The sequence below is a fragment of the Porites lutea genome, chromosome 4 (assembly GCF_958299795.1).
Source record: "Porites lutea chromosome 4, jaPorLute2.1, whole genome shotgun sequence".
Classification (NCBI taxonomy): domain Eukaryota; kingdom Metazoa; phylum Cnidaria; class Anthozoa; order Scleractinia; family Poritidae; genus Porites; species Porites lutea.
The window spans coordinates 49,915,218-49,935,004 of record NC_133204.1 but is presented as its reverse complement, the minus strand read 5'-3'; the positions used below and the strand labels follow the sequence as shown (position 1 = coordinate 49,935,004).

The 19,787-nt window shown below is 38.0% G+C and overlaps 1 protein-coding gene and 1 long non-coding RNA gene across 2 annotated transcripts; both read right to left on the bottom strand.

Annotated features, from left to right (window-relative positions):
- Positions 1–410: 410 nt before the first annotated feature.
- LOC140933979 (uncharacterized) lies at positions 411–3,889 on the bottom strand. The gene is made up of 4 exons (XR_012165098.1): positions 3,730–3,889; positions 2,229–2,283; positions 1,567–1,668; positions 411–605 (listed from the first exon to the last, which is right to left on the bottom strand). It is a non-coding gene; the product is annotated as an uncharacterized lncRNA (long non-coding RNA).
- A 960-nt stretch (positions 3,890–4,849) lies between these two features.
- LOC140936045 (glycogenin-1-like) lies at positions 4,850–18,489 on the bottom strand. The gene is made up of 7 exons (XM_073385621.1): positions 18,465–18,489; positions 15,522–15,587; positions 10,675–10,754; positions 9,654–9,813; positions 8,004–8,344; positions 6,072–6,198; positions 4,850–5,282 (listed from the first exon to the last, which is right to left on the bottom strand). Exons 2-7 carry the CDS (start codon positions 15,527–15,529, stop codon positions 5,126–5,128), a joined length of 873 nt encoding a protein of 290 aa, XP_073241722.1. The 5' UTR covers positions 15,530–15,587; positions 18,465–18,489; the 3' UTR covers positions 4,850–5,125.
- Between the last annotated feature and the right edge of the window lie 1,298 nt (positions 18,490–19,787).

The window sequence follows — 19,787 nt, the reverse complement described above, 5'->3', positions numbered from 1 at the left end:
GTCACTATATCTTGCAAGTCTGACGTACTTGTAACTTTAGTCAAACCCCACTTTATGAACACCTGCTCAATACAAACACATTATTATGGACAGCTTCCTCTGATGAACGCCCGCTCAATACGGACACATTACATTTTCGCTAAATTTAACCTACTAAATGCCCCCTCAGTGTTCCTGTTAATGAGGATTGACTGTACAATTATGTACTACTAAAACTAGGCATCTACTGACAAAAAAAAGTAATGTGTAGAACAGGACTTAGGAGTAAAATGAGAAGGGAATGGGAAGAGCAAGAAAAAAAAATCTCTCTTTCCCAGTCCCATGATTCATACAGTTTGCAGGGTGGCTGGCTACTTGTCAATCGCTTGGTTAAAAAAAGTGGATGTCCCCACATGATGATAACCACTGACTTCAATAAGTAAAAATTTTATTAAAGCATTGTACAGTACAGATAAATGATGAAAATTGCTCTTCCATACAAATAAATGGAACACCACTTGGAAGACTATCCAATTTTTACACAGGGAGGAGATATTAATTGGAAGAAAGAGATGACAATCATAGATAGACCTTCACCAATACACAATGCATCTAAAACAATGGTACTGCAAAGGAAAACAGAATTGCTCAAGTTAATACTTATAAACACTCAAAAACCTGACTAAAGGGTCATGAAGACAACACCTACTTCACAGAGAACACCTTTTCAGCACAAGAACAGACGGAAAAATAGTAAGAATGTTTGTTGATATAGTTTTTGGTTGTGAACTGACCCTACTGTGCAAGGTGGTGCACTGCACAAAATATTGCCATTGCCACAGGGCTGCAAGTGGTAATCCAACTATGCCATACCATCGATTATGACAACAAAAGGTATATAATGTAAACAAAGCCGACTCATCATACCATGCTAAGCAGTGTGCAAAGAAAGTCATGTCCGATAACCCGGGGCTAGTGGATTTTGTTATCGGGCTAGTGATTTTTGTTCTCAACTTGCCGGACGGGCAAGTGTTTGTTTTTGGGAAATTCAAATTACAGAAGGATTGTAATCAATCCTGCAAATCAAAAAGGGTTTTGGGGCTAGTTGAAAGGACTTTTGGGCTAGTACATGCTAACTACACCTTGCCCAAATGGCAGGCTGTAAAACTGACTTTCTTTGCACCCTGCTAAGGTACATGTTTACAGTTACTGGTACCTCTCCATTGTACTTTTAGGAGTGACTTTCATCTAAGAAAAAGCTTGCTTACATTTATTTTGAATCGGATTGTTTAAAGTTCATGATTTGTAAAGTGAAGCAAAGAAATGCCTGTAAACATACATTGTAAAGCAAGTCAAAAGACATAGCTTATACAATAAACTGTTGTTTTTTTAGAGCTCCTTCTCCTTACTCTTTCCAGACTTGGTATTAATTTTGTTGTCTTCAGAAGCTATCAACAGAACAGGGAAACCTTGACAAGCAAAGCTGAGAGAATTCTTAAGCATTTGCTTGGGGGACTAGTAATCAACAATGGATTAGCAACTTTATGTCCGTGTTGCACTTAAGTAAGAACCTCTGACCATTCACACCTTTTGCAGCCTCAGCTTTTCTGATGGCCTCTAACTCTGCTCGTTCTTTGGCTCTTGCAGCTTCAACCTCCCTCTCTTGAGCTGCTATGGGTTTTAGATATTCTACAAAAGTAGAAAAATTACTTTATAGGACCAGGTACTGCTCAGCAATAACTGGTACATAATGTAAGAGCTTTTTGGAGCAAGGATTAGCACAGTCAGTTACATTACTGTGAGGCTTTCTTTGCACGAGGTTTTTTAGTTCCATTCCCAGGTGTGGCCTTAGAGAGAGGGGGCAAAATGAGCACGCTGCTGTTGTTGGCCTCAGGTCCGTCAGTCTAATGTGTACTGTTATGAGTTACTGATGTAACATAAGGACCTTTAACTTTCAAACACTTTATTTTTACACATCCCAGGGGCCAGGTTGACAAAGTTACATGTATGTCTTGGTTTGGCTGTAGTTTTTTAAGTCAGGTAAAATTTGACTCTGAATTTCTCATAATAGCACAGCAAATGGTATAATGAGTACTAGTGGCTCCTTTAGAAGAATACCTTATTTTTTCTGTTTCAATATTAAGTTTTGCCAACTTCCCAAAACAAAAAGACTCAGGTACCCAACCTCCTCACAGTGTTCCCAGAGATTGACTACTCTGTAATAGCTAACCAATAAAACAGAAATTTACCATTTCTCTTATATCCATAGGCCAGGCCAAGCAGTAAAGCAGCATACCTTGAAAACTGTAAAACAGAAAAAACTGTTACATTCAGTTCACTAGTCTGTCATACATAATACTGAAATAAAATTGAAATCAACTGATACCATCACAGTGTTCAATGTTGATTCAATGTAAGATGCATATTCCAACATTATTTTAAAACACCCCCTTTGTTAATTCAGACACCTTGCTGTCATGAACATGTTATAGTTATTATGTCCCTGGCATGCTTTCTAACTCTCATGGTTCGGAATCGCCCGACTCACAGTTTGGGCAGTCAACTCATGGTTTCACGATTTAGCTTCCAAATCTCATGGTGAATACTTTTTATGAATTTTTTAATTACTTGGTATTATTTAATATGAAATGTGTCAAAACTTTTTAATTTATTAATATTTTTAGGAAGCATATATTTTTGTAAATTTTATTATCTGCAAATATTCTTCTTACATTAAGTGGTTAGGTTGGTAGTATTTTGAATTTTATTCGTTGTCAATATTCTTCTTATATTACATACTTAGTTTGGTGGTATTAGTAGGCCAGCTAGAAGACCAGACACTTAAATAAAGTTCATCATCATCATCATCATGACCAAACTATTCTGCCTTTTTGGTTTGCCGTGTCTAGATACCTGGCAGGCGGGAAATGTTTTCAAAAAACTAGATACCCAGCAGTCAGAAATTTTGACCATTTTCATGAAATAGCTTGTTTAATTCCTCTTAGAACACAAGATATTTGTCTAGGAATCTCAAGCAATTGTACATATTGCTTTAGGTTAAAAGTAGAAGTGACTGTCGAGCTTGGGTATATGGTGAAATATCAATGTTTTCGACACTTCGAAAATATTCAAGTTCTGACACACTGAGTCAACTCCTGATGAATATCCACAGAAATTATCAAGGAAACCTCACCAGAATATTAGTGTTTGTTCAGAACCGCAAAGCAATTCTAAATAGAGGTTTCGTCTCACTGTGGACAAATTCTCCGAGGTTGCATTAAGCATATTCTTTAGAATCTTGACTCACGGGTACAGTTTTCAAAATATTGCCGGGTACCTACACACTTCCTTATATGAAGCATATTTTGGAAATCTCCACGTTTGAGGTCCAAATCTCCAGGGTTTTGGAAGCCTTTTTTCAAAGACGCCAGATTTGTACGGTTTAGGGGTTGAATGGTGTGCCCTGGAGAAAAACCCACTCGGTAGTTTCGACTGTGGTTCAATATCTAAGATTAACTAAAATCAGCTTGGAAATTGAACAAATCTAATTATATGCTCAAAAAACAGGAAAACAGGAAGATAACGTTCAAATATACAGCCCATAAAATGCATTCAATGTAAGCTTAAATAATTGTTTTAAGCAAAAACATGATTCTCGCGGAAAAGCCCTTGGCAGCTTAAAGTGCTGCGGCCTCAAGATTCCCTGTAACTAAAACGTCTGATTTCATAATTTTCCATTTCTCTACGTACCTTAATTGCTGGATTTACTTTCAAAGGCATCTTTTTCTTTCAATGGAGTCGATTTAACACCCGGGAGCTTTATCCAACACTGTCAGGATAGGCAACCTACCCGACTCACAACCAAAATGGCGACGAGGAGTGGAATCAAGCCCATGATTGCCCATGATGCTTTTCCAACCTCGTTCCCAAGGTTCTCTCTCTTAGTCCTCGCCGCTGCGGAAGGAGGAACGTCTACGACTCAGAAGCGACAAAGGTTTACAAAGGTTGATTTAATACCATTTATCAACCTCGTCCCCAGGGTCTTTTCGCTTCCAATTTTATAAAGGAGTTTTCGTTCAGTAAAAACGGTACGGGTCGTTTACCATTTGCCTAAAATTTCTGGACAGAATAAAAAATATTATAAAGCTTGCCAGCAATTCGATTTTGGACACAAATTAGCGATTTTTAAGTCTTCTCCCCATTTAAATACAAGGAACAGCTATGTGTTAGGAATATTTCCAGAGTTGGAGAGGAATGACAGCAGCATGAACATTGGCACAATCCCCCATTTGCTGTGAGCCCGCCATGTTTGTTGTTGTCAGTCACAGTGTTGAAGCGATTGCGCTCGGCCAAAAGCAAAGAGGCCTGACACTACAGTGAAACCTCTATTAAGCGGACCCCCAATTAAGCGGACACCCTCTATTAAGCGGACACTAAGCGGGGTCCCGAAATTAACGGGAACTAAGCGGACTTAAGTTTCTTTTAACTCGTCCCTACTTCCACCAATGTGTATATATGTGTTTCAGCTGGTTAAGATTCCTTATCCCAATACCCGTGAAAATTAGGCCTGATCTCATTTATCAAAGTTAAAATGATTTCAAGATTGAAAAGTGAGAGAATACTCTGTAATGCATAGAAAGGTTTTTTCCTCTGTGAAAATTTCAAAAACCATTTTGAAATTGCTTTAATTTAGCAAAACAAACAAAGAACAGTTTTACAAACTGATTTGTGACTCGATCGCCTTAGCTTTTGGCATCCGCATGATCATCGCCAATTACTACGCTTTTAAAAGACGAAAATTTTTTCCACATAGTTTCAAGAAATTTGTTTTCCTTCAGAGTAAAGGGAGAAACCAGAGAAATGATGAACTAGCCCTTGAATAATGCATCAGCCTCGTTCCCCTGTGGTGGTACGAAAAAAGATGGATCACAAAAGCCCATAAAAGCTCGTAAGTATTTCTCCGTGCAAGGGTGTACAAAGTTTGTTAATTTTGTTGTTGTTTTTCACTGAAAACTCGCAAGCCTGGTTCTCAATGGTCGTAATCAAATCTTAATTCTCCGCCTAAGATTTTCTTTAACTTAGACTGGCGAAAGGTTTAAAAGAGCTGAAATAATAAAATTAGAATATATATTATCTCCTTTGCAGTTTAGCCATTCGATAACGATTGGTAAAGTTTCCACCACTTCTTTACATAAACATCTGCTTCGGGCTCCAGTTGATTTGTGGATTCATTAAATATGAATTCCCAAGGCTTTCTCTCTAGTGTTCCGAGAAAATGAACAACTTTAACTTCATCCTTATATCTAGAAGAAAACAAATATATAAAAATAAAAAACGTTCCCTTTCAATTTAAAGGCAACGAAAGGGACAGGAAAAACTCCAAGCGATTTTGAATCTCATGAGGACTGATCTTTACCTTTACTTATGAAGTGAAAAGTAAGTGTTACTAGAGAGGTTAAGCATTACGTTTACGTCTAAAGGCAAACGCGAATTTGTACCACGTGACCAAGTTTCCCCTTTACTTGTCGTTTACTGTCCATTATTTCAACACATAAATTAGTAGTTTCACGTAATATTTTATCCATAAGAATTGTTTTGAGCTGTTTTTATTGCTTATGTTCTATTTTGAGAAATTCTCAACTTTGAATCTAACGTTTGCTGTTTGCCTTTTACCTGATACTTAAACTCTCTGCTATAAATCCCAGAAACGAAAAATTGATTTGCACCCTGGGCGAGAGAGTAACTATAGAGCCAAGAAAGAGCCTTGTGAACAAAAACCGAGAAGTAACGGTACTGTGTTTCAGTTACCGAAGGGAAGGGGTGGGGAGTTACCCTTAGAGCCAAAAACTTTCATGCGCAGTTTCTGGTTTTAGTCAATTCTTTTCTTTCCACTTCGAAGATGGATCGGCCTGTAGCCGACCCCGAAGTATCTCCAACGATATAAATCACAGCAAGCGAAAAAAAAAAACACAAAAAACACTGGTACTCAGAGTAGTAGGGAGGAGACATGTTTGGTTCATCGTGAAAAGGACGTTACAAAATGCTATACCTACTGGGAAAAGAAAGTAGTCACCTACAATCTGATGTCATACCTGTCATATGCACTTCGATAAATTTTGAATGTTGAATATGCCATATTGTAAGTATAAGGAAGGCGCCTAATCGGGACAGTGCGCCAAGAGTTACCATAAACATCATTTAACAATCCTTGATCGGTACCTAGAAACAAAAGAAGTTTTATATACTCCGGTTTTGACTTTACATTCCTTACCAGCAAATTGCTGTTAGAGGGTGGTATGCTTGTGGTATCTCGACATTTTGCATGAAGGGAAAGGGAAAGGGAAAGGGGAGACATGTTGTTCGGAATATTAAATGCTGCGTTGGTGAACATCTGCTGTGTTGTCTATGTAACATGGTACCAGGAATGCAAAGAGCCACGAAACTGCTGCTTGAAGTCTCTAGGACAGCTGTGGGACGTTTTTGGAGTCTTAAAGTGGAGAGATTGGGGAAATCTGATCCGAAAATACTGATCAAACATCTTCGTGCCAAAACTACAATCGACTGGATCGTGGTAAAATCTGTTTGATTCTTTGGATTTTCTCTGTGTTTTCGGGACTCTCTAGAGGAGAAAATCCGATAATTTTTGTCTTCTGCTTTTGTGGTAAAACAAGTCGGAGGAAGGCGCCGAAGCTGCCGCAGCTGTCCCAGCTCAAAACTCAGGATTTTTTACTGAAACATAACGAAATTTGAAAGACCGAAGTTCAACCCTCGCCTTGAAAATCGCCCGGAAGCACTAAGAGCCTTTAAGAAAGAGCGTGGTTACATCTTCAAAGGAAGCCTTGTTAACATCTCAACGAATGAAAATGCTTACTGGTACAAGACTGGCTCGGACCTGAAGGTTAAAAGATTTACGATAGTTTAGATTGGTTCGAAGGTGAGGATACGACTATGATCTAATGTGGACTACGTTGGAGAGAGCGGTACCGAGATATCAGTTCTGGGATCACTCGAAAACCTTGGGCCAAACATTTGACGAATTCTCAACTCAGCTACGAACACTTTGTCTGTCTTGCGAATTTGCTAAACCAGATAACATGATCAGATACAAAATAGTATTGTCCACTGAAAATACTGCGCTAAAAGAGCGGCTGCCTCGCGAACCGAGCGGCTAGACCTACACAAGGCCGTAGATATTTCTCGATCCTCGTAGAGTAGCGAAAACTTTATACCATCTATACCCCTGTTGGGGAATTTCCCCTCCCAAGTCTACGAGAGGGATTTTGAAAAGTAGTTTTCCGGATGAATTACGCATGGCTGCTTGTTGAACTGTTGCGCTTGTATACGTTTCTGTGTTCACAAATGAGTTCACCGGGTTTATGACCTAATAAACTCCCGGGGCGTCTTTTTAATTTTAGGGGTCCAAGCGGGGGCATTTAATAGATAGGAAGCCTTGAAAAGAGAGAGGCCTCTATTCTCATAACTGTAACAAGCTCAACAAAACTAATCTGCTTTCGGCGAAAATATCAAGAGAGTTTTAAAACATTGGAATATTCACCCCATCAATTGATACTACTAAGCTGTCTAGAGATCCATGTCGCTCTTTCAAATCTGGCCAACATCCACTGTGTCTGATTCCTAAGCCATTGTTACTGTATTATTATTATTGTGTTGCCATCGTTAGTCTATCCTTACTTTAAACTTGACATTGAAAATGATGAAATACGCAAAGCCTTATTAGTCAAGCAAGGAATTGAATGAATTGAATGCTAATTCCTAGTGTTTTGGAGCAGGGGGAATCTACTGGACAGGGGGCGTTTGTTAGAGAGCGGCATCTAATAGAATTTTAACAGCCTAGAGGGGGTGTTTATCATGGATAAGAGGCGTTTATTTGGAAGTGGGCGTTTAATAAGTCATTTACGGTATTTTAATTGGAGAGAGTTATCAGCTTACACAAGGTAAAGTCCCCCAATCATTTTAAAGTTTGCTAGGGGATTAGTCAAGAAACGATGACGCTTAAATCATACCATCCCAGCTTGGTTTAGACTTTGCTTCCTTTATTAGCCTCGTAAATGTAGCCATCGATGGTTCTATCACCAGAACTCCACTATTAAAGACGTCTGGCCACAAATCTTCAGGCCCAGCTGAAAGCTCATCACGTTGAAATAGATCGTCGATATTCTTCAGAACCAAGACATCAGTGTCCAGGTAGACTATCTTGGTGTAAGATGTCAGAGTCCAGATGTTGAGTTTTGTAAACGTTTTTGTAATCCAAGGTCTCAATAAAAGGTTTGGATTCTGTTCATTTTGAGGTATGTTCAGCTCAGGTCTAATCTCAATTTCGTCAAAGACACCAAAATTTTTAAACCTGGGATTAAAAAAATTAGTTTAATTTTTTTTCAGCGTTGGTGGGGGGGGGGGGGGGGGGGGGGGGGCGGAATTACTCCCTTATATTAGCCATATAGGTATGTGCCGCCTCAAAGGGTATAGTTTTTGCGCATATAGACATTTGTTTATACAATGACGTAAATGCGACGCGCGCTTTGATTGGTCGTTGCCCATGATCTATTAGAGTATAGATACAAGGATGTCGTCACGGGAAACCTGTTTTTGTTGTTGTTGTTGTTGTTGTTGTTCAACATGGCGCGCGGTTTTGAAAATGTTTGTCAGATTATTTCGGATTAAAGCAAGTAAAAGCCTCGAAAAAAGTTTAGCAGGAGCTATTTACAAAGAAGAAAAATGGAGAAACGGAGACAAAAAAAGCTCTTGACTATTTGAGAATGCCTAAACCACAAGAAATCTTCACTACGATTGCCATCGTGTGTCATCGCCACAAGAGACTCGCTGTTTTGCAAAATGTTTTTGGCAGTATTCTGCTTTGTGCAACAAAAGACGTTGAAAAACGTTTCGAAGAAACTGTATACAAGTAAAATAAAGAAAAAGCAGAGACGAAAGGTAGCGCTTAGGACTTAAAAAAATTCCTAAACTAGCACAAATCCTCGAAAAGTCAAGCAGTACGCGGCAGGTATGTGTATCGGTCGTTTTTCGTTTCTGATCATTGTATAAAACAAATAGATTCCAGGTTGCCTTGGGTCTGTTTAGTAATGGATCACAGAGGACGTCAAAATGTGGTAAAAACATCAGTGACACACTCGCCTGCGGCTCGTGTGCCACTTCTTTGTTTTTAACATATTTTGACGTCATCTATGATCTGTTACTGAACAGACGTACGGCAACATGAAATGTATTTGTTTAATAACTGGAATCGGATACGGGTTTCGAACGTATTTGTCGCTTCAAAGAGTAACATGCGAATTCGAAATGGATTTTTGTTAACGTTCTAATCTAAATAATTTCTGCTTCCTGTGCAAAGATGTATGTCGCGTTTGTGACCCTTGTTTTTTGGTCTGAAAAAGGGTTTGTGAACTACATTTTTTTATTTGGAGTACCGGGCAGCACAATACCACCAAGAATTGTCAGCAGTAACCCCCGGATTTCAGCTTCAATGCTTCCAAGATGTAACGTACCACAATGTGACGCGTGTAATAGGGATAAAAACGTGAAGATTCTCACTGAGCTCAATTGTTTTTTCGTGACTGAAGCTTACTGTTTTTCACCGCTATGAACTGAAGAGTCAAATTTCCCCTCCAAGTGAAGGCTAATCCTAGAAACCTCACCTTGAAATAGAGACTACCCCCGGAGTACAGATAAGGACCATTGGCTTAGTTGTTTGCACTTTTTTCAAAGATAAAGCTGCTACCAGGGCTCGCTCGGCATATTTGTCATCTGTAGCCACAAAAGCAAATGCTTCTCGTTTGATAATTCTCAGGTAAGGAGCTAAAATGTATTAAGACAAGTAAAATAAACACTATCAAAAGAGGATAATCATAACACAATAATATGAGAAAACACAGTGATAGGTGATTTGTTTATTGAAAGGATAATTCGTTCCCTAGTTAAATAACACGAGTGATAGAAGAACTCATTTTGAAGCACAGCTGTGCTATTGTCGCAATAATAGCGGCTGCCATCGGCGCCCTTAGTATGCTGATGTCCGAGCCCACTGCAGAAAGCTATGTAAAGAGGACATGTATGTTTGTCCTCTCAATCGCGACATTTACATTTACATTTACACGTGCTGCGCCGGTCATGACCTTTCCACAGCTTCTTTGGCATGAAATCTACTTTCCAATTAAATTGTCCTATTAACACTGAAAGTATGGCTTGTACTCGGTCAGTGTTCCAAACCAGTTGCGTACCATTCAATGATTACTTTCTTTGTTTTGCCTTTGAGAGTTCTACAAATGGTTTTAAGGACGGCAAGGAAGAAGAAAGGGTCTTTAAAAAGGTTAATTTTTACAGAAACCGCGATGCTGTGTTGGTGGTGTTGGTAGTGGGGAAAAGGGGGGGACAGCTGATAAAGTAAATTAGCCATCGCTGAGAAACTGACTAAGCTGACGCTCCGAGGGACAGCCCAACGTCAGAGCAAATTGCCCGGACGAAGCAGGACTGGCGGCGCTTCACAGGTGTAACGGGCTTCTCAATCTCTCGGTGGAGACCAATTTACTTTATCAACAAAGTTAATAAAACCGAATTCTCGAGGGAAAAATTACGTTCTTTGCAGCTTATTTATCTTCTGTGTTCATTAAAGTACAGAAAATATGACTTCTTATGGAAGGGACCAATTTTTTTACCAACCTTGTAGAAGTAACAAACATAAAAAGAAAATGAAAATTGCTAGGAACAGGACTTGACAATTTGAAATTCTCATGTTAAATCTGCAACTTAAAAATATATGAATTTAACTTTATTGCACTTATCAGAAACCCATTAGATTTTGTTTCTTGTGTAAACAAGAAGCAAGAACATAGGCCCAAATATTTAAACGTAGTTTAGCCAGTGTTTAAAAAACCGCGTTCTAAGTCATTTTCAATTTGCCCGCCGATTTTATCTACACATCATTTATTGTGAACAGTTTTACGAAAGCACATAGAGAAGACTAGAAAAGCATTTATCTTCTTAAAACAACCCACCAAAGGAGAGATCTGGAGGTTCAAAGATTCGTTAAACGGCGGCTTAAGTTAGACTTCGTTTAAATATTTGGCCCTTGGAATTTTAAAACTTAATACAATTCTGCCCGTTGAACTAAAATGACACCATTGATTATCCAAGGTCTGTCCTGGAATCAAGAAGAATTCAAACCTTTCTGTCTGTTGCTGATTTTGGTTAGTATTCACGCTCTTAAATTTAATGTAAAATAGATAAAATTATCCAGGATGTGGAAACTTGCAGGAACGTTTACGTTAAAGCACCTTGACGTAACCACTACAAAAAAAAAAACTGTTCCCGGTTTGTAACGAGCCAGTAGTGGTATAGGAATTAACCTGTGGATTTACTTAAATTATGTGGAATACAACAACAACAACAAGCTTTATTTGCAGGACCATAGAAGGACATACAGTATTGCAGTAATAACACCGATGACGTCATAACCTTTTGTCTTTATCTCATTAATAAACGCGGGGGAATCTCATTAAGATAAGTTCATGTGATATTTTGGTAGTTTAATCGGTTTGAAAGGTTTTTGCTATTTTAGATGGATCTTGTTATAGTTTATTTAAAATTATGTTTGTCATGTCCTCATCTGGGTATGATGTCATTGTTTATTTTACTAGGATCAGTCCCTATATTTTGATATTCAGTTGTAATCTGAAGGAGGAAAAATGGGTATTGAGCAGTCTTTAAACACAGTAATAGAGCTTGATCACTAACGTATGATGAGGAGGAGGACCACAACTCTCCCAAATGAAAACAATTTTTTGACGTACCTAGTCTGCTACACAGCCGTTTTTAGAGTCGTCACGCAACGCTCCTAAAAACGGCTGTGTAGCAGACTATGACGTACCCGGATCAGCAATTTTTAAGCTGATAGAAATCAATTATGATCTTTTGACCGCGGAGGAATGAGAATGATTGAATTTTTTTCTGCGGAGCAGAATTTTCTTCAAGTTTAAAATGTCTGATAATTAACTGGCCTGCCTCAAGGAAGCACTGAACATTATCAGTTATCAACCTAGCAACCCAGAGGGCGTTGCGTGATCCATAAAACATTTTTCGTAGAGTCTGTGCCAACATATGCCTTTTGAACTAAATTTCGGATAAGGAAGAAGAAGACCCGTCCGACGAAACAGGAACTTTGAGAATTTCACGCACAAGTTCATCTCATAGTCTCATTGGCGAGGGGGCAAGTAAGCCGCGAAGCTTCGAGAACGCAAAGCTTTACCGGGAGCTTCAAAAACCAACTTGGGAGAAGTAGAGAACTGGGCAAATTACTTACTAGAACAAGGTTTAGTGACTTAGCATCCTAGACCTTACAGTTGTTCTCAATGTGGCCCAGAGTTTTTATTTTTTGTTTGTATCTGTACTATTAAATTCGTGCGTGATTGAGTGATTTCTGTGTCTCCGCCCATCGTGTACAGACGCCCCTTCCAACCTCCCGCAAAAAAATGTCGGTGAGAGTACGTCTGTGAATCGCCGTCCTTAACCGTATTCCGGTATACATTTGCATAATTTAGCTTGTTTTCTTCTGACAGTTGAAAAGTTGTTGACAGACCAACACGACTCTGGACTCTTGTACCCGGAGTAGTCAATCGATAAAAATTGGTAAATCTTATTTGATTGATATCGATTGTATCGATCAATCGATAGAAATCGATCACACATTCGTTTCGTTTATCGGTTTATCTTGATTTTTACCGATTTCACTGATTTATATCGGAAGATACATGTGTTCATCAAAAAAAGAAAACTGAATACATGCCAAAAGTAAATTTGTTGACAATTTAGTTGCAGTTGAGAGTCGAAGGATCAAACAATTATCAGTTTTTAAAAGAATCATTTCAAAAAAGTCATCTTTTCTTTACACCAGGTTTTTAAGAATCTTTTTCTGATATCCAGGTTTGTAGGCGCCTAGTTTTTCACGATATTTAGATCTGCCACCTTCTTAAAATATCGTCGGTGTAGTTCCGGGTGTACTGAGTTACATCCCGGAGTAGTCAATAGATAAAAATCGAAATCGATAAAAAAATCGTTAGGTGGTTTTTATTGATTGATAACAGAAAATGGTGAAAGTCTATCTAGCCAAATCGTTTAGCCTGAATTTAGATTCGATGGGTTGTCTGTATTTCTCGTGATGCTTCTCTGGAATCTGAATGTAATTAAACGGCACCGTTTCTGTTATTATGTACAAAATGAGGGGTTTTTGAGAGAAAACTGTGTTTGTAATAGGTTTCACATTTCTCATTTTCTTGTTTTTTTGATCAGTTGTTACTCGTAGCATCCAACTTATGCCAAAAAACAACAATGGCGGATCTTTTATAAATCGTTAAAATCAGGAAAAATCGATAATATCGATTTGACACAGCAATTTATTTCATCGATTTTACCGATTTCTGTTATCAATCGATAAAAATCACTCTGTTTCCTGTGCATCGATTTCCTATGGTTATTGGTTTGACGGAATTTTGATCTCTGAAGCACCGTCTACATTTCCAGTCAAACGTTTTATGAAGGAGTTGATCCACTCGATGATTTCGAGTAGGTTTCTGGTGAAACATCGGTCACTTCTCCTCAGTAAATAGCTCCACTTTTGTCTAATTTTAAGAATCATGTATGTGTACTACCTAGTCTCCTACACCAATTTTATTTTCATGTGTTCAAACTCACATGTAGGTATTTCAAAATAAGCTGAAATACCACTGCTCTAAGTCAATCAAATTGCAGAAATTTCTCATGTAATGGTATAAGTATAGGTAACAGCATGATTTGTAGTGGTATTTGGCACAAATACCACGAGTGATATTTCAAAATTGTTATACGTAATTTTACGAGCCGTTAGGCGAGTGAAATTTGAGACAATTATGAAATATCACAAGTGGTATTTATGCCAAATATCAAGTACAAATCATGCTATTATTTGTTTATACTACTACCCGCAAAAGGTTTGTAATTTTCACATGTAGGTGTTTCAAATTAAGCAGAAATACCACCGCTCTAAGCCAATCAAATTGCAGAAATTTCTCATGTAGTAGTATAAGCTTGTAAACCAGAGCTATTAAACTTTAACCCGCTTGCAAGGGTAACCCTAGCACAACGGTAAACCTAGGCCTCTCTCCTTGCAAATAGGCCCTTAAAAGCTGTTCGCTGTCTGTTCTGATTAACTTATCGTTTTCATGTAGTACAATAATTCTGGTTAGTCTAGGTTATCGTGAAAGGGCTTCCGACAAAACAAATAATCACTCTCGATACTGTTGTCTACAGATATTCTTTAACAGATTTACCCTCATTTACGGTTACACATTCCACCTTCTATGTGACGCAAAGGCCGGCAACGCTTTTCGGCGAGTCTAGTATATTGTCAAAGCGCTTGAACTTTCAAACGAGAGATGATAAAAATGTGTAAAAAAGGTAGATTGCTTTATGAGTCACAGTCCTTAAGTTATCCATTTATCTCGTACTCAAAGTAATTGCAACAAGCCCCAGCATCAAAATATCATTTTCGGCCACAATTTTCAGTCGCATTCCTTACAAAACAGGCAGAGGCGCTCTTGTATCCTAATAACATCGAATAATAACGTCGAATTCAGAAAAACTCACCTCTCACTTTTTGGCCACTTGATCGGTTTTCAGTTCATTTAACAGTAATTATGCCGAAATGCTTGCATGAACACTGATCCTGAATGACATTTGCATATGAACATATGAAACTCGGGAAAAAATCTATTATTTTCCAGTAATTCCTCATAATTCACACGATCTTTGAGATCATGACACTAGTCGTTCTGTTGTTTTCTACGAAATAATTTTTTGACGTCATAGATCACGTTTCACCTTTTACATGTTACAGATCATGCCTGTTGAATAAATGGAAAAATAGAAACTATCGATTTGTATAAAATCAACACGCATGAATCTAATACATACATGTGACTTATATCAAAATCACTTAAAATTTAGTTGGTTTTTCTTGAACGATACAGTAAGTAGTGAAATTGTTCTTTAGCATGAAAACTTCGGTCGATAAGTTTGTGTATAGTTTGGAAAACTGCTTGAAAAATGGGTAAATCACAGGAATTAATGAGTTTGGACAATTCAGTAATTAATGATATCATACAAAATCTATATCAGTTTTGCCAAAGGAAAGCACACAATTACCCGGCAGTATATACGATGTAGTGACCATGCAGGCATTAATAAATTTACCAAACACATTTATCAATGACAAATCTACATATGTTTGTGGATTAGTAGTCAAGACACCTTTGCAGTACTGATATAATGCCCATTCTACTTAAATTTGTGAATTTCCTCTTTGCACTGGCATTGTTATTTTTTTAAAGCCTTGCAAATTAAGAAACAGCTACAGTCTGTTTGTTTTGCTCACCAGCCGAGTAACCTGGCTTCTGGTTCCTCCAAAGTCCAAAAACATGAACTTCCACCTCAAGGTTACAGTTTGCCTCTTATATTAAACCAGCTTAAAAACTTACCTTTTCATATTCAAAATTATCAAAAACGTCCTCTCCCACTCCTCATGTACGTAAGAAATTACAAACCTGCAGTAAAATGAAAAATATACAGTAACACTGTTTGAATATTATGAATTAACATAATTTAAGCCCTGAAGAAAGAGAGTATATACCTCCGACTACTGTCAGTATGGTAACTTGATATAAGCTTATTTTGGGAGCGATACAATTGAATGCTTATTGTACTTTGCGAAACGAAACCAAAACAAAACGAAACGAAACGAAATTTGCGAAACGAAACGAGACCGCTAAATCGAAACGAAACAAAACGAAAACAACAAAAAACAAAAACAAAAACATCAACAGGCTGATAGTTACGGCAGTTAAATAAGCATAATGATTACTGCGGTCTCCTTCATAGTCGCTCACACCCGGAAAATACTTCAAAGTCTAATACCCACAGTTTTGGATCTTAAATGAATCCCGGGAAGAGAATAAACATCATGACCCCACCTTTGACATGTTTGAATTATTTCGGGGTATTTGTTGACAGGCATTTTTTCATTTAGCATAGGTTTTCACAGAATTTGTTTGATGTTACGTTTGTGGAACGTTTTTGTAGCCTAGAAACCCCGGCCGCATTCTATCGGACTTTTCGCCCGATCCATCTCGCACTAAATGGCGGGAAGTCATACTCATTGCTCTCAGTTTCCAAGGCTTAGTTTTTCGAGTCTTTAAGTCTTAGGTCTTATTTTTCCGGATCCCCCAAGGATGACCGAACAGGTCCTAGCCTGCGTAGCAAGCGTTTTTGCGCGAGTTCATCGAGAAAGTTGGGACGAGAGCAGGTCCAAACTTTATAGTCCCGCTTAGAATACATTCGTAGTGATCTAACAGTACTCTGGATAGCCTAAAAACTGTTTCAATGTATTAGGAGGAAACCGTCGTTGGGTGACCCTTTAAAACGTTCACAAACGTAGCATCAAAAAATTCTGCGCAAAAAAACTATATTAAATGAAAATATACCTGTAAACAAAAAGCCCCAAATGATTCAAACATGTCAAAGTTGGTCGTCATGATGATTATTCTCTTCCAAGGCTTCTCTTTAAAAGGTGTTTCGATAGTTTCTCGGGGACCATACCTCTATGGCTAGTACATTTTAGTATGACTTTCATTGCATATTTTGAATGTAAAACATTGTCAATGCTCACATTGAAATGTTCTAGCCATGAAGGTATGTATTGTGGGCATTAATTTGGAAAAATTAGCATAACGTCTAAACACTACATGTTGAAACGCGGATTTTTGGTCGTTTCGTAGGCTAGATTCGTCTTGAAATTTCAAGGTGTTGCAGTGAATCAATCTTAATGAAAGTTTTAGATATTATTATATACATCATGAGGATTATGTGATAAGGTTTAAAAAGAATTCTGTCGAGCCGTTTTAGAGATATACCGAAAAGCGCTAAAAGCCACAATTTAGAATAAAGTTACACTCAGACAAGTGGTGAGAAAATAGGTTAGTTTTCAGGATCGCAAGAAAGGAAATAAACCAAAATTTCCCTGACGCTACTTAAGATTAATTTGAGTCATTTAGAACTTTTTAATTAAACAATTTATCACGGCTATTGAAAAATATAAGGTTTGAAATATATTTACGTTAGCCCTTACGTTTTATTTGAATTCAAACATACAGAATTTTTTACTTCTCACGGAGGTTATTTGCGAAATACCACACTTTAAGTTCCTGGTGTCGGATTTTTCAGTAGCAGCTCTAGATCGCACGAAATTCGGATTTTACTAGAAACTGCATTTTGACAAACTTCAATTCATGGTTAATCACTGGGGAAAATTTGTGAGGATCGGACAAGGATAAAATCACTTTTAGGGCGATTGAAAAACATCGGTATGGTCTGCGAAAAATTGTGGGTAGACTTTGAAGTGTTTTCCAGGCGTGAGCGACTTTCAACGCTCAATGGATGAAGAAGACCGTAGTAACTATTATGCTTATTTAATTGCCGTAAATTATCAGCTTGGTTTCGTTTTTGGTTTGTTTCGTTTCCTTTGGCGGTTTCGTTTCGCAAATCGTGTCTCGAGGATAAAGTATTAGTTAAACCCTGAAGGACATGAAGAAAGCACATCTTCCCCAAGTTAGCTCCAATATACCAATAAAAGCCTGTGTTCATTCGGGCTATTATTTATCCAAAAAAAAACATCCATCAACCAAAAGCAAAAGGATTTCATGATCCATTCTTACGAACAATAAGCAATAAGTGAACAAACTGAATAAGAAGGAATTTAGAGATGCAATCAAGTTACTCAAGAGCAATTTCCTGGATAAGAGCTGAAGTATCTTTCGCGGTCATACGCTCTGCGATACCATGCTTGAGAGGCTCAAGATCCAGAAGACCACAGCTAGACTTGGTTGACTCAGATTTACAGATCGAAAACGTTAGAGCTTGCCCGAATTAATCTTTCTCTTTTTAGAAACATTTTAAAGAAACTTTTTTTAATTTTAGAGGCTGATAGAAGCTGATAGGTATAATGGATGGTTTTGTCATGGATATGTTTTACAATGAGTTTATATATATATGCATATGGAAATTTTTTTCAACTAACTCCTTTGCTTTTAGTTTAAGAACTTCATGTATGTATATGGCGAGAAACTATAATTACCATACTGCAGTTTTTTTTACAACAGTTAATAAAGTTGCTATTATTATTAAAGCAATCAGTGTACGATAATCGAGGGGTATTTATGTGAAAACCATTAGCAGCATGGTTTGATTTAGCTTGCACGAACAGTTAACTCGTGAACAATAAGCTTAAATGTGAGGTTTTATGTGAAAAACAAAATAATAGCTTTGCATGGTTAAAAAATGTAGAGCAACTGTTCGACTGCGCTCAGTTCACTCTTTTCTTTAATATTTATAAGCATATTATCATAAATAAATATTCAAAAGCCTACCTTCTCAAGGTTACCTCGTTTGCTACCCGCCGCCATAATCAGATACCTGAACTCGCAAGTGGTACTAAAAGTGGCAGTAAAAGAAGCAGTAAAATAAAAACGCTGTTTGTACCTTATGGGCATCCGTATACATGTGATTTATATAAGAATCACTGAAAATTTAGTATTACTTTTGAACGATAATGTAGTGAAATTGTTCTTTAGCATCAAAACTACACAGTAGATCTGTCACGCACGCAACCGAAATTAGCCATGATGTCTTGACGATATGTCGTCATTAACAAATGCATGATTCTTCGCCTTTATATATGAAAAAATGGTTTCCCCCTAATTGTTCCGCCTTGGGAGTTTACAGATGGACGCAAGTGCTCAGCGGGGAGACGGGGATGGGGGGCTTCCATGTTTGGTTCACTCGGTATGCATAATATAGGTTTATGGGATTTTCAATCTTAAAAAAAGTGTTCAATTTCACTATTTAGCGTTTAAACAGGGTTGCAATCTTAATGCATTTTGCCTTAAACAGGGTCAGAATCGAAGGGTTTCAGCAGCACAGCCCCAACTGGGCTGTGCTGCTGAAACCCTTAAAAAGGAAAGTAACCGGGTACGCTCCATCCCACGTCAAGAAACTCTGAAAGCACGACCACAGAACAAAAAGTCAAACCGAACTCCCTTTGCCTTTGTCATCACGCATAATCCAGCTCTTCCTAATGTTTCCACCACCGTCCGAAAAAATATAAACATTCTTCAATCATCCAATCGCTGCAAACAAACATGTCCGTCTCCACCCATCGTTGCCTATAAAAGGAGCCCCATCCTTTTTGAAGTACTAGTTAGAAGCACGTTACGTGATTTTAGCATACAAGAAAAACCATCTCTTGACGTTTTAAAATGCAATCATCCGCGCTGCCTTACCTGTTCGTTTTTAAAGCAAGGCCATCCCATCCAACTAAAGGTTAACCTCCACCAGAGAAACGAGGCACATCACCCGCTAAACATACATAGAACAAAGTGAATCTATCTAACCGTAGGGTTCCAGTAATTGCGACAATATTCTGCTCAATACACCACAAAACAGGATTTCCCCGCTATAATATTTTCTCATCCTACATTAACGACGGGCCAGTATTCTTCAGGTTATGTACTTTTTAATACGAGTGCATAATTACACGAAAATCAAGGGACTCGATTCGGGCGAAATTACATCATTGCCAAACATCCAAAACGTGATCAACTTAATCGTCATTTCAGTCATCGCCCAAAATAAATCGCATGCTCATCACGAGACTCATTTGCATACAATGAAAGTCGTCACAATTCTTATCC

What these genes read in the sequence shown, in the direction of transcription:
- LOC140936045 (XM_073385621.1), bottom strand. An exon ending in GGGGTAGTCTCTATTTCAAG is followed by an intron (nt 8,345 to 9,653) that starts GTGAGGTTTCTA and finishes TTTTAATCCCAG; the next exon opens with GTTTAAAAATTTTGGTGTCT. An exon ending in TATCGAAGTGCATATGACAG is followed by an intron (nt 5,283 to 6,071) that starts GTATGACATCAG and finishes GTTTTCTTCTAG; the next exon opens with ATATAAGGATGAAGTTAAAG.